General features: G+C 33.6%; 1 protein-coding gene across 1 annotated transcript in view; it reads left to right on the top strand.

The window, feature by feature from the left end:
- Positions 1-14,421, top strand: part of LOC128211377 (phosphatidylinositide phosphatase SAC2-like) — a 413,773-nt gene that overhangs the window by 62,386 nt on the left and 336,966 nt on the right. The window contains exons 7-9 of the mRNA XM_052916105.1: positions 5,254-5,458; positions 6,532-6,599; positions 6,963-7,074. Of these exons, the coding sequence (XP_052772065.1) occupies positions 5,254-5,458; positions 6,532-6,599; positions 6,963-7,074 (385 nt within the window). The remainder of the gene's footprint in view (positions 1-5,253; positions 5,459-6,531; positions 6,600-6,962; positions 7,075-14,421) is intronic.

Raw genomic sequence — 14,421 nt, 5'->3', positions numbered from 1 at the left:
GACACCGATCTAGCATTTCTTACCAAGTGGAACCTAAGGTTTTCATGCTGGCGGTTTCTTGCAACAGCGTCGACGTTTTCTCTTCCAGCTGGCCGCTATAGCTCTATAGGAACCAAGTCATGGTTTTTGTCCTCAGACCGGACCCGGTCATGTGCAGGATTCTGAATCCTTTTAAGGTTAATGCATATGCAGGCACTGACAATCTTGCGGAAAGAATGCCAACCGCGTTTTTCAATATACGTCTAGCCCTGAAGAGTCTGTAGTTGAAGATCTTTTGGCTATGGTTGAAATTGTGTCGCGTGTGTGGCTATAAACTGCAGTATTTCTTACTCGATTTGGCATAACTCTTCAGTTGTATGCGCACATCACCAAATATTCCATATTTTAAAGTGAACAACGATGCCGTTAAAAACGTTGTTAACATTAACGAAGTCCTGATCGATCGGCGTATGATAAGTAGGAATTAAGATGAAGGTAATGGATTGGTAGTTTATGGTAATGTTTTTTTCCACACAAGCCAACTCCCCACAGTGGGGCCAATGTTTAGATCTCTAATATCCCTCGAATTACCATGTCTTGTGTTTTTGTTTAGGTCAGTTTGATGGATTTAGGCTCAACAACGGTATTATTCTGACGACTACATTCAAAAATGGCTTTTCGAATAATGCAAGTTTGCAATCAAACTCTCCCAGGACATATATAGTATATAGGACCAAATGTCATACTAAGAAAACCAAGAATTGGCTTAATTTCTGTATGTTTTGCGAGCTTTTTATACTTAAAATATAAACATGAATTTTCAAATGATGTAGGACGTGGTTTTTCTGACAGTGTAAGATGAAAAGTAAACAAAATAACCGACATTCATTCCGAAATAACAAAGAAAAGGCAGTTTTGTAATTACTGACTGTCTAGAGGAAATGCATCGTCCATTAGGCGCTTTGCGTGCATACAAGAAGTGGAAAAAATATGATTCATTACAGAGGTGCGATCTCACTGGAAATAAGTTCCAGAGCTTTCATGAGCCATCCTAGGTTATTACACATTAAACTTAAGTCGAGTTACCAACTGTAGTTTCTAAATATTAATTCAGTCATTTAAATATCCTGCGTGTAATGAAGAAAAACGCATGTTATAGGTGTTTGTGCTGTATAATAAACTACATTGTAGCTAAATGTGTTCTTATATAAGGTATGAATTGCGGATTGATGTCATTATCGGGGTATTTACGCTGTGGGACTGGTCATCGTGTGTAGAGTCTGACTCCACACACTTTGATTACTCTATGGTAACCACAGAGTTATATCCAACGGCCCAAAACATACTTTGATCTTGCTTAACGACACATGGCTAAAATTACCCAGGGAATTAACAAGAGAATCACTATGCCCCTAGATTACCCATGACATTCTTGAGTATCATCAAATTCAAATGGACTTACGGAGAAAAGTACAGCTGCAAAAGAAAGCTAACAGAAATCTAGGCAATCGTTAGCTGACCATAATTATGATCAAAGGACAAAAGCGAAACGATGACCAGACACGCAATGTACTTCTTGGTCTCTGAAACTATAATAAGGAAAGCTTCTTTATTGTCCAATCAAGTGTAACGTTCTTGTTTTATGTCTAATAAAAAAAAAATGTTATCATGATACGCTTGCTGATGACAATTATGTAAATAAGATAAACAAAATACATCATAGATGGCGTTATTGCATTGTTAATGTTTTAGCTTTTATGTATTTTAACAAATAATTGAACGAATAAAGCATGCTAAAATTGTTTAAATACATAAAGTTGATTGCAATATCATGTCGGTCAAGTATTTAATATGTTCCCTTTCTATTTCTTTCATTAGCCTTCTGATTGATTCCTAGAATTATCAGATATCTTTTATCTGCTGGGGTTAAACGTTAAGTCGTTATGTTTTTGCTACTTCGCTTGTCACTACGGTATCCACTTTATTTTTAATAACGATAGGTCTAAAACATTGCAAACATTCATGTTAAGAAAGAAACAACAATTGTTATAAAACGTTAATATTCGATTTATAGTTTCCGTGTATTTCTTCTTTACTGTTTTCTTGTATTTCTACTGTTTTGTCAAACAAACCTCCTGAATATTCCTACATTTATTAGGGGACATTGCTGGGAACTCAAATAAAGTTTGTGATAACCGCATTGGATAAGTCATTTCAACAGAGGTAAACACTGAATTTCCGCTCAATTTTTAACTGTTAATTTACGCAAAGGGAACTACAGTGACGTAGTAAGCAGCTCAAACAGTATAGGGATTGTGTTTAGTCCAGGGGTTTTATAATCAGGATTAACCATGAATTGCGGACTGAGTGCGTCAGACTATTGTATATAGTTGTGACGTTGCTTTTTCTGCTTAGACATTTGTACTAATAACAGTAGGAATTGCCTAGAAATTAATATAAATGCCGTTGGAATCAATTTCAAAAAGTTGCTAAGCCCTTTTACCCTTCTGATATGCGTCCGTCATACTCAAACAGACCCTAGCTTTTTCATGACTAACAATTATCATCTGCTAAAGCCTATGTTGAATGAAACACGCATCAAAGACCAAAAACATGATAGGCAAACAATAAAATACTCTATATTTGTTCCATATAATTATTCGAAGTATATTATCTAATTAATATGGACCTATGGAGACAAATTTAATTGCTAAAAAAGGTTTATAGAAATCAAGTCAATCGCTCTGAAACCATAATAATGATTGAAGGACACAAGCGAAACGAGGACTGGACACGCAATACAATACTTAGTCTGTAGAAGTATTCGATTAATCATTAGGAAAGCTTCTTTGTTGACCAATCAAGTGTAATGTTGTTGTTTTATGTCTAATGAATCTAAATAATTGAGATATCATTATACTCTTTTTGATACTAATGACGTTAATAAGATGACCGAAATACATCACGGATGACCTTATTTTAGTGTGTGTTTTTTTCGTTAACAGAAATTAAACAAAGCCCTTTTGATTGGTACCAAAATGTTTGGAACGTTTTATTAACTTGTTATTGGTCACTCAATTTCACACTCATGTCCTATGTTTACCGAACAGGAGCATTATTCTTAAGCACACGCATTAAACAGCAAATGAAACAATCAATAAGAAAGCTTACACATTGAAAATCAGTACAAGAACAGCATGGATGTGCAGATATGTACTGTTACATCAAAGACATCTTTGGCGAAGGCAAACATATGAATAAACCAGCTAACGTATATTTATAACCATTTGAGTGATCGACAGATAAATGTATAAAATGTAGTGTGCGGAGAGAACATTGATTCACTTCAGAAACTGCATTTTGATTTTCTGATTATCAAAATTCAATTTAAAAAAGCAAAGATGCAATAGCGAAGCAAATTCAACTGGCAAAATCTTACAAACAGATACACAGGCACAAAGTTATTTTAATTTTGCATTTTACAAAGGTTGATATTGAACACTGATAGAAACAATTTTATTTTATCTGAAATAGTTGTTCTGGCGTCAACTTTAATTTTGGACTCAACGATTGAGTCGATTGTTTAAAACTTTTTCAAAGTTATCACCGTTGCTAACGACATCGACTTCCAGAGTATTGAATGTTTGGATCTTAGCAACGATGATATTAACAACGTTGTTAACTTAAAGTACTGAGCAATCGACCCAGTACTATGTGTGTGTGTGTGTGTGTGTGTGCGTGTGTGCGTGTGGGTGTGGGTGTTTTTGGATTGCTCTCTCTGTGTGTGTGTGTGTGGGTGGGTGTGGGTGTGGGTGTTTTTTGGATTTACTTGTGACACATGTTAAACTTTTAAATCGAGTAAAAGTTTCTTAAGGAAAGTTTATTTTATTTTATAAAGATAACTTTATATATTATCAAATTTTATTCCTATGATTTAAATTAGCAGTCAAAAGATTAAAAGGAATTTCAAATATAGAATGTCAATTTCAAGAATTATATAACAAAATGGAATGAGGTTGAACAAGTAAAATCTTGGCTAATAGAAATATCTTTTTACATCACAGTACATGTATGTAACTAAACCAAAAAAGGTCTCGTCCAATTCAAAACAGCTACCAAGTGTTTGTAATTATTCCACACGTTGGAAAGTGAGTTACATAAGCTGCTCTACACCGATCCACAACATTATTTATTTCGATGTTATAATACTTAATACATACTTTTTAAACCAACACTATCACAATATGTTTTGATAAATATTGGTATTATAAACTGAGAATTTGTATACTTGCAATGTAAACAAATTTCCATGCTACTGATTTTCCTATTCTTTAAAACTATATTCAATAGTTTTTTGCCTTATTTCTTAAACTTCTAAAAAAATAATCTTGTTCTAAATCACGCTTAGCTCTTTTGTCACGCTTTCATAATTATGAGCAATTTTTTGTAATTTATTACCACTATATTTATAGACTTTCGATCATCATGACAGGGTGTATTAAGAAATGTCCCAGTTCTGTTGATGTATGAGCACCGTATGGCAGCTTTTATGGCATTTTGCGGCTCTCATACAATTCTAGACCTTTTTTTGTCTGTCTTGTACTTAGCTTGACGTTTTCTTTCCCAGGATTCTCTTTTGTTAGAAAACAAATGGATTATTATCTTGTCTTTTCCCTTTTGAAAGTGCTCTGTGAACATTTGTTGAAATTCTTAATATGTTCAGTAAATTATGTCTTAGGAAATCTTTCAAAATAACACTCCTATTTTATCAACGTCATACAATTAATGCAGCATTAGTAATGTGTAATTATAAGCGTGCTTCTACAATCTTTATTTCGCTGAAGATTGAAAAATATACCATTACTTTATCTACAATTTCGATATTGAATACTTATTTGGGGCCTCGACCGATTGAAAGGAACTACTTTATTAATTTGAAAACGGCTTGTACCCGTAATAAAAATAGTGTTGCTGGACGAAAAAACCCCAGTTGAGATGATTATGTTTCGAGATGCAGTCAAAACTCGCTATGTCGAAGCTCTTGGGACCACGGCAAATACTTCAAGATAATGAACCTTCAATATAACCGAAATCCAAATAAGCCTTTCTAGATCCAACACACTCGAAAAATGTTAGACATAACCAAATCTTTGAGATAACATAGTTTGACAAAGCTAGTTTCGACTGTATATAACCTCTATTAGTAGCAATGTCAGTCTTTCGTACGTTAATTTATTTCAGACTCAAATGATCTCGTATATTTCCTGTTTTCAGCCTTCCCTTTCGGACCCCTCACTCGCTGACCACTGGCTAGTTCCGGTCATTCAGGGCAGTGTGGACATCCAGGAGTGTGTCCTGGACTTTACAGACCTCGGGCGAGACCTGAGTCCAATGGCCCCGCCTTCGATTGTCAGACCAGACAAGGAGCCAATCACATACAAGCTCATCCTTGTTTCCCGGAGGAGCAGGCATAGAGCAGGTCTCTGATAGATCCAGTCAAAATATTTACTGATTGAGTTTTAAACATAATGCCAGTTGTTTAAACATGGATACATAGCCAACAGTTTTATGCTCATATGTATATTAAAACGATTTGAATTGATGGTTATCATTGGAAGCGTAGTCTCCAATAAAATATATGAGTTTTCTAACTTGATCTCAACCAAAGAATTAAGCATTATGAAATACAAATGGCTGCCTGTGTCGTTGCCCTACTTTAATTTGTTGGCGTCTGTGGGATAAAAATACTGGTAGCTGTAGTTATTATATTGTATCTGTTTTCCGTGCTTTTGTTGATATTAATGATTGCATAGACATTATGGCGAATGCGATTTGTCTAAAGCATCTGTTTTGCAAGACATTTGGAGAGACATATTATCATTTCCTCGATTACGCAGTTATGATGTTCATTTTTTTTTCTCTTAAAAACAGAATTTTTACTAGTAACTCCGTTAGGTTCCGTTTCAGGCATTTTTAATACAAGGAATACATAATATTCTTGTATTGCAAGTCCCATTACATTGGCTGAAGTTCTTGTTTTGTACAAACATAAGCTGAGCTGCTTGTTTTTCAAAATGTGCATTCGTAATTAACATTGGCTTCAAATGTATTTATATTGTGATTACATTATTGCACGACTGGTTGTTTTGATGCGGTCTTTACAATAGCTGTCTATTGTTATTTTCGTTATCCTTTCATCATCGTTTATTCAGTTTGTAATAACTTTTTTGCACTGTAACCTCTTTGTTCCCAGGAATGCTTTTATAAAGCCATGCTCTGGTTTTAGGGGATAGTGACACGACAAAGACATTTCATGACAATGATAATTGCATTGGCTACCATCAAATACGAGGCAATGGCATTTTATAACACGAGTTCTACATTAAGAAAGCCTCTTAAGTCATCGGATTATAATTGGAATTTGTTTAGCTCACGACTTCCAAAGCATTTAACTTGCCTTAAAGTAGACTGAAACAACGTCATGGTGAGTTTAACTGTAAAGTAGTGCTTAGTAATCTCAATTCGAACTATTATCTGTTTGTTGTATTTCAGGAACGAGGTCTAAAAAGCGGGGCTTAGATGAATTCGGAGCCTGTGCAAACTATGTAGAAACAGAACAGGTTTGCTCTACTTATCGTACCTTCTAAGACAGCTTAAACATGATTGACCCATGAGTTGAAATAGTTAAAACATAATGTACTTCAAATCCAAATTCAAAGGTAAAATCAATTTAGTCAAACCATCTTCTATTGTTTCATTTACTACTGTGCATTACTCATAAAATATATTCATGATTTTTTACAATTTCTTTTGAAATGTCGTTTTGATCTTCTGCGTTGAGGGTTAACATATGTAGATCATTCATAATTAAGCGGATGCTCTGAGAGGTCAGTCTTGTTTGTAGCACAATAAGTTATGTATATATTTGTTTTGGACAAGCAGCGATTCTAAATATTTCATTTTTACGATTATTTTGTCTATAGATTATAGAGTTCGGCCATCACCGAGTGTCGTTCGTACAAGTTAGAGGCTCGATCCCGGTCTTCTGGAGTCAGACAGGCGTCAAGTACAGGCCGCCACCAAAACTAGACAAAGGTGAGTGGGATAAAATCTTCAAATGCTGCTCTAAGCTATTTTTAATATTCTGTTATTTTTGTTCTTTCTTTATTTGGAGGGAGGAGCTTGGCACCACATGTTTTAAGTGCAACGATTTTTAACAAAAGACAATACGACCTGTGAATTGTTTTTGCGTAACATATCAGGCACCAATAACTATTTTGGTTTTACAGATAGATGGTGAGCATAACAAAAGCAATAGATTAATACAAAAAACACAATTCCAGGTGTTAAAAATAGCAAGGCCTATTTCAAAATAGATCTTTCAACTTTTTGAAAAGCCATGAGAAAGTTACCGTGGTGGATGGGAACCCATAATGTATAGTGTGAGAGGCGGGCACCTATACCGCCAGACAACTCTCACCACACATATTGTGCTTTGTACTTCGTTTAATAATCGCTCACTTTACGAAATTGACGTATGTTGGTTTGTATTGGAACAAGGACAACAACCAGAGCCAGAATTACTGTTTATTGGATATAATATAATGTCTAGGGATGTCTTAACTTAGATTTAAGTGTCTGATTGATATTGATGGAAGGGTAAGCTTTTTTGTAAATAGTCTGGTATGTCATAAAGAGACATCAGGGATTTTTCAGCATCAATTTGGAAGAAGCCAGGCCAAAATATCGCAAAATTACTTAAGTCAAACCTCAATTTCTCTCATTTCAGCACATTACACCAACATTTATTCATAATCGTATTTTTTTCTTGTGTGTTTAAAGGGATGTTCTCATAAAATATGTTGCTTAAAAACTTTTGTTAAAATATCAAAGAAAAAATATTCAACATCAATAAATGTTCTTGAGTGAAACTCCTTGCTGTTTAGCAATTACTTAAAAAATTGTATGCCCAAGATTAAGTTTTCTTTGAAATCCTGACTATAGGTTTTTAATGAACACATTCTTTGTGAAAATTCGTTTTCAAACCAGATTTTTTTATACTATGGTTCTATATGGTGAAACGATTTGAAATTGCGATTTTACTTCAGTGATATTGTCCCTTGGCCTTTTCCATTTCTGGACAATTTAACGCGCAAACGCTTTAAATTAGACAAAGTTAACGCGTAAACTATGTTTTCAAAATAATGGAAGATTGAAACAAACACATCCATGCGAATAACATCATCACTACCATTAATTCCTTGTTTTTCTATTGGGATGTAGCCGATTATTTACCTCTGCTAAAAAGTTGAAAATGCCTGTATAACTGAACCAACTTTTAAAAGTTGTCCTCATTGTTTGTACAACCTACTGGACATTGAATGGAATTACTTTGTCTTTTCTAAAAAAAAAAATTGCTACAGATATTTGTGAAACCAATTTTCATAATCATAACATTGAATCTTGATTCGGTAATCTTGTAGGTGAAAGAAAAATAGTCGACAATTAGACTTGCTAACATAACTTCCTACGATTTCATTTTTCCACTGGATAGTAAGGAAAGAGACGAAAATAATAACACTATTTTCATTCCTAATACATCTAAATCCGGAAATATTTCCTGTTTCTTACAAATTATATTAGTGAATTATTATCTTTATCAAATCATTTTGGACACAAACACATTATTATTCAAAATCAGAGAGTTGGATAAAAGCATGGAATATTTTACATGATCGATTAAATTACGGAGTGTCATTTTCTTATCAGATCTGACAACTTTGCATGAAAATAGTGTCCATGAAATACAAGATTAACAACATGTGCGATACGTCATCTTCTATAATAAGAACATATTTTCATTTTCCGGAACCTGCCAGTCCCCATTAATTCATTCCGCTACTTATCCTGGCATATCTCGCGACATGGAACCTGCCAGCCCCCATTACTTCATTCCGCTACTTATCCTGGCATATCTCGCGACATGGAACATTTGGTAACAAATAATTCTTAGCACCGTAAACTTTTATTTACACATCTCAAGGGGATATCTCCTTGTTTTCTCCAGTTTCAGGCTATAGGTCATTGTCAGGGCGATGAACTACATGTGTTATTGGATTCTTTTAGGAGAAACTTTTTAATGAAATATCGTTTATTCATTTTCGACATTGAATAGCATTTGCTTCAAATGACGATAATGACAACTTAATACAACTATTAATACTATAATGTAACATAAGAAGAGGAGAATATATGTTATCTTTCGAAGTAAATTTCGAAGATTTGTTGCTGCGTTGTTGTTGGCGTCGGCGTCTTCAGTTTAACATATCCATACAGGGAACTACTTAAAATTATGCAAAACATTGAAGATGCACTCTTACTCCCAAATGAGCAGTACCACCATTAATACCATTGATTTGATTTATCGGAAAAGATGACTGAATCTAGAAAACAACGGTTCTTATGAAGGATACCGTGTTTATTCTGAAAGAAAGGTGCAGCAAACACGGCTTTCCTACCTTATGAGACGATAGTTGATCACTGTTGATCATCTTGTTGACCCACCAGTTATTTCTTATTTTGCTTTTTAGAATACGTTTCAATATTATAATCAGTAATCTTTTTTTTTCCATAAATGCATTATACAGTAATTATTTAAAGGTTTATCGCTCAATTTAATTTATGTTTGTAATACATGTGCATGTATTGATTTTAATACGAATATCACTTTAACAGATGACTTATGCAGCAAAAGGCATAAAGAATATTCTTGTTAGTCTTATATCATTTGCCAAATAATCTTTAATAAAGTTGGCAATGTAGAACTGTCTTACTCGACTTATTTTGACCATCATCTATGGGTAAAGCTTTTAAGATGCATGTGTGGTATGTTTGTGGTATTTGTACGTGGTGTATTCACCAGTGTCTTTCGTGTTCTTACCTTGTGTCTCTAAACAAGGTTTATAGACAATTTGACTACTGTTTTTTCCTGTAGTTTTCATAGTTTTTCTCCTAGTTCGATTTTGCTTAGGTTGTTTCTGCGTTGAACTTCTAGGTATGAATAGAGTATTGCTACTAAAAATAACCTTTGCCCAGTAGTTCTACCCATTCCAATCATAGGGTAATAACTGTATTTCTACCAGATAGCGAACGACTGTCTCTTGCCTAAATGCGGATACTTGCATTTTTTTTAAAAGATGTTATTAGCTTCTAGCGAAGATATGCGTTGTATTCTATTTTGCTTATTGTCGATGGATGAGCACATGCAAACATATGGTGTCCTGTATAGTTCTTTTCTTTGGCTCAATTTTACGTTCGGTTATATGGTATATATGCCATGAACTTTCAGAATTTTCTAAGTTTGGCCATAAAGTTAAATTTTGTATTCTTTATTTCTATGACGATAATATTTGCCAAGTCTTTTTACTGATGAGATCATGTCATTACTACCGTTTTTTATTAGAACCCTGATTTGAAGAGGGTTATGTTACCAGGCAATAATTACAAAGAACACATACATTGTGTATCCGTTTTTCAAGCGTTCATAGATTATTAAATACATAACCTAAAATGCTTAAAATGTACAATGTGATATTATAATCAATTTAAATTCATTTACATGTATATTTGTCTTGTATAATCAAAGTCAGATGTTATAGAAGATATTGTGAAAGTTCGCCAAAACGCGTCCATGCATATAGTCAACCCGCTAGTTGATGAAAATATTTGCCACATTAAAACATAATGACTCTTTTACAATTCAGCTGCTTATTGGATTTTAATAATGAAGTGAGAAAATAACAAATGAATTTGAAGACAACTGCATCTGTTGCTTCATTGAACGAATCATGCCCAATCTTGTTAATTATCCACGCTTTTCCGGCTTCTATTTCAACTTTCATAATTCCATGAAAATTACAATGCATTTTCGCCATTAGAAGGATTATTACTCAGAACTTTGTTACAAATTCCTATTGTAATGCTAATTTTTTGGATTTTTTAAATCAACTTTTACTGTTTCTGCATTTTATTAATCTCCCGTATCGTTTCCATAATGTCAGAGCTTAAACAAGTGTATATCCTGTTGATTGCTTTTTTGCATTACGTTGCATGTTATTCGATTACGCCACAAGTTTTCCAAAGTCATTTGGTTTTGGTTTTGATTGAACAATATGGACAATATTATTTACTGATAAAAGGCTTGTAACCGTGTATTTCATAGATGAAAACAACTATTAAATTACAGATGTGTCCTTAAAGGTTCACAGTGACCAACTATCGTCTCATAAGGTAGAAATATCATGTTTTCTTCACCTCTCTTTCAAGTTAAACACGGTATCCTTCATAAACACCATTCTTGTTTATGTTTTGGAAGATTAAAACTAATTAATTAATTGTGGTACATCTTATTTGGGATTAAGAGTGCATCTTAAATTCGACGAACAATCCATAATGACACCGGCTTGAATTCACTATTTATTGTCCTGTTTTGCCTTCTTCAAAGTGCATTTATTTCAGAAGGTTTTTTTCATTGTCAATGTGAGCCTTCATAAAAGTTCTCAGTTGGCGTTATTTCATCGTATTCATGAAAGGGAAAAATAACTCATTGCTCCAGTATCCACACTAAATTATAATATGCCAGGTTTAACCCCATACGCTATTATTAAAATTAAAGCAGCAGCTGGTCAGTGTTCATCAATTAATATCCATCGTCGAGTCTACTTTATTTACATGTGACTACGTTTTGCCCAAACCAGCCTTGACAGTTCACCTGGCTCTGATAGTGACCCGTTTATTTGTACAATATCTTAATGTGATGACTTGTTACAAAACGTTAACCGTAACTTGAAGCATTGTTAATATTTCAGTTTTGGCAACCAATTAAAAATAGTAGCAAAACTGAAATTTTGTAAATTTTGTTAAATTTTAACACATTTTGTTTTAAAATATTCTTTCTTTGTTTCATATTTAACAAAAGTACGAACAAAAGGATTAGTACTGTTACTGACTTGTACATGCAAGCTCACTACCATGTGCCTGCTCAAACCTGTGTGAGTGAATTAGTACGTTGTACATTTATGGTCAATATAATGTGGACGCCTTAACTTTTCTGTACGCATTCCTGGATTACGTGAAACGTAATGACTCCACACGTACACGTACAAGAAGTGTTCTGCTATATCTATCTTATGTTAACGCATACCTCGTTGACGTAGTACTACAAAAGTAGTCCACACATACAATCACAAGTCGTGTTTTGTAAACGCATACCTGGATTACATAGTCCTCAAAAAGTAGTCCACGTACAATATGTCTCTTATGTTAGTATAATTACGTTGAAGCCACTATTGGTATGTAAAGTGTTAATATATTAATTAAATACGCAATGAAAACGTCGTTGCAGTATATTTTTTCCTCGGTAAATAACCCAACTATCGTCGTGTTAAGTGTTAACATGGTGATTAAATACGCAATAAAATCGCAGTTGCAGTCTCTTTTTTCTCGGTAAATAGCCACATTACTGCGAAATAATTGTTTCTCTGCCTATATTTCGTGTGTTTTAGTATTCATTTTATAGCGTGTTTATCGCTCAATCGCGCAAATAAATAAGCATAAAAATGATTGAGTCTTGTTCTCTTGTGAAACAAATACAATTTGTATTCATTGCGGATTTTCATTTGGCGACCATCTTTGAGCTTTATTCTATTACGTAAGTAAATAAATGCATTGACAAATGGAGAATATATAATCATTTAAAGCACAATCTTATTTAAATCTAAGAGTTGGATAGAGCCATTAGGTGTTTTTATTAATAATATTATCACCGAATATCCGTTTTTTTATCGTAACTGACAAATTTGCATGGAAATAGTGTCCATAAAATGTTGCCGTCGTCGAGCGAAAACATTCATATTGTCAAGAAGTTAAAAACGTGCAAAATATTTTGAAGGTAATGCCAATACGCATATTTGTAGCAAGATCGCTACCTCTGGCCAAATAAATGCGGAGTTGTGCCCCGCAATCGAATGATAAATAGTAAAAAAACAACAGTTGAGCGATGCCATTCGTTTTTAAGTAATGTCACGTGTTATCAGATTATCAAATAAAGTAATTGCCGTTAATTTAATAAAATCATAAACTGAAATTAATAAACATGTATAATTGTCGTTTATTTTAGAATAAAGTAACTAATAGAGCTGCTATGAATGTTTGACTTGAGGCGTTCTGGCATATGGTCGAGACCCTATTGCGAAAAAACAAACAAAACAAAAACTAGATTGACACTTTTACATTCCAACTGCTATTTAGTTTTTTTGTACCTTTTTGATATAACATAGTGATTTGAAAACAAATCCTGCAAAATCTTGTTAATTATCCACGCTTTTCCGGCTTCTAGTTGAAATTTAATAATTCCATTACATTGACAATGCATGGCTACTCGTAGAAAGGGTTATTCCTTAGAGCTTCGCTACAAATTCCCAATCTCATGTTTATTTTATGAAAATTGTAAATAATTCTAAATAATAAAACTGTTTATGCCGTTTATTAAAGTTTAACACAGAAGGCTAAAATCTATTTAATATCCATTTCAAAGGCACAAAGATACAGGCATAAAAGGGACACAACGCTACAAGACAACAAACATTTAACACATGTCAAAATATCATAATTGGTACATGTTGGGATAACTAAGTCAAAACTCAACAAGATCTCACCGTTTGCCCAAACATTTATCAACGCATCAAAGTGTAAAGATCAAACAGGCACAACACATGGCGTCACAAAAAACTACACAAAAAACCCGCCAAAGAATGATATACTAATATAACAAGTTGAATATTCTTATGTGTTTTGGTACGGCCTTATTCACAAGTTTAAGAACCGTACAAACAGCTACATGCATACTTGAATTATTATCACTTGAATTCTTGTCTCTTCTACCTTTAATGCTCGACTCGGCGTCTCATTTGTTTCAATTCGATGAACAATACATAAAGAACCAAATTGAACTCACTGTTTATTGTCATATATTACCTTCTTCGAAGTGCATTTTTTTTGAGAAATTTAATGTCATTGTAAATGTGAGCATTCGTGGAATTTCTTGGTTGAATTATTATTCTGGAGGAAAAGCACTTTCACAAATGATATTTTTTGATCTTTTGATTACTTTATCCCGGTATGAAAGCGGATGTTTGCAATATCACTAAAGTTGTATTATTATATTTTGCGCAAACCTATTACATCTAAAACCATGTACCTTTAATAAGATTGTTATCAAGAAATCCCTAGATTGTTATCAAGAAATCCCTTATACATTTCTTTATCCGTGTTGCATTGAAACAATAAATATTATGATAGGCCATATCTCATCGTTATCATAAAAGGTAAGAGAGTATTTAATGCTCCGGAATCACCACTACATTATAATAAGCTGGGCTTAAC

The sequence above is a fragment of the Mya arenaria genome, chromosome 12, assembly GCF_026914265.1.
Source record: "Mya arenaria isolate MELC-2E11 chromosome 12, ASM2691426v1".
Taxonomy (NCBI): domain Eukaryota; kingdom Metazoa; phylum Mollusca; class Bivalvia; order Myida; family Myidae; genus Mya; species Mya arenaria.
The sequence above is the reverse complement of the archived record's forward strand: the minus strand, read 5'-3'. Positions and strand labels throughout refer to the sequence as shown.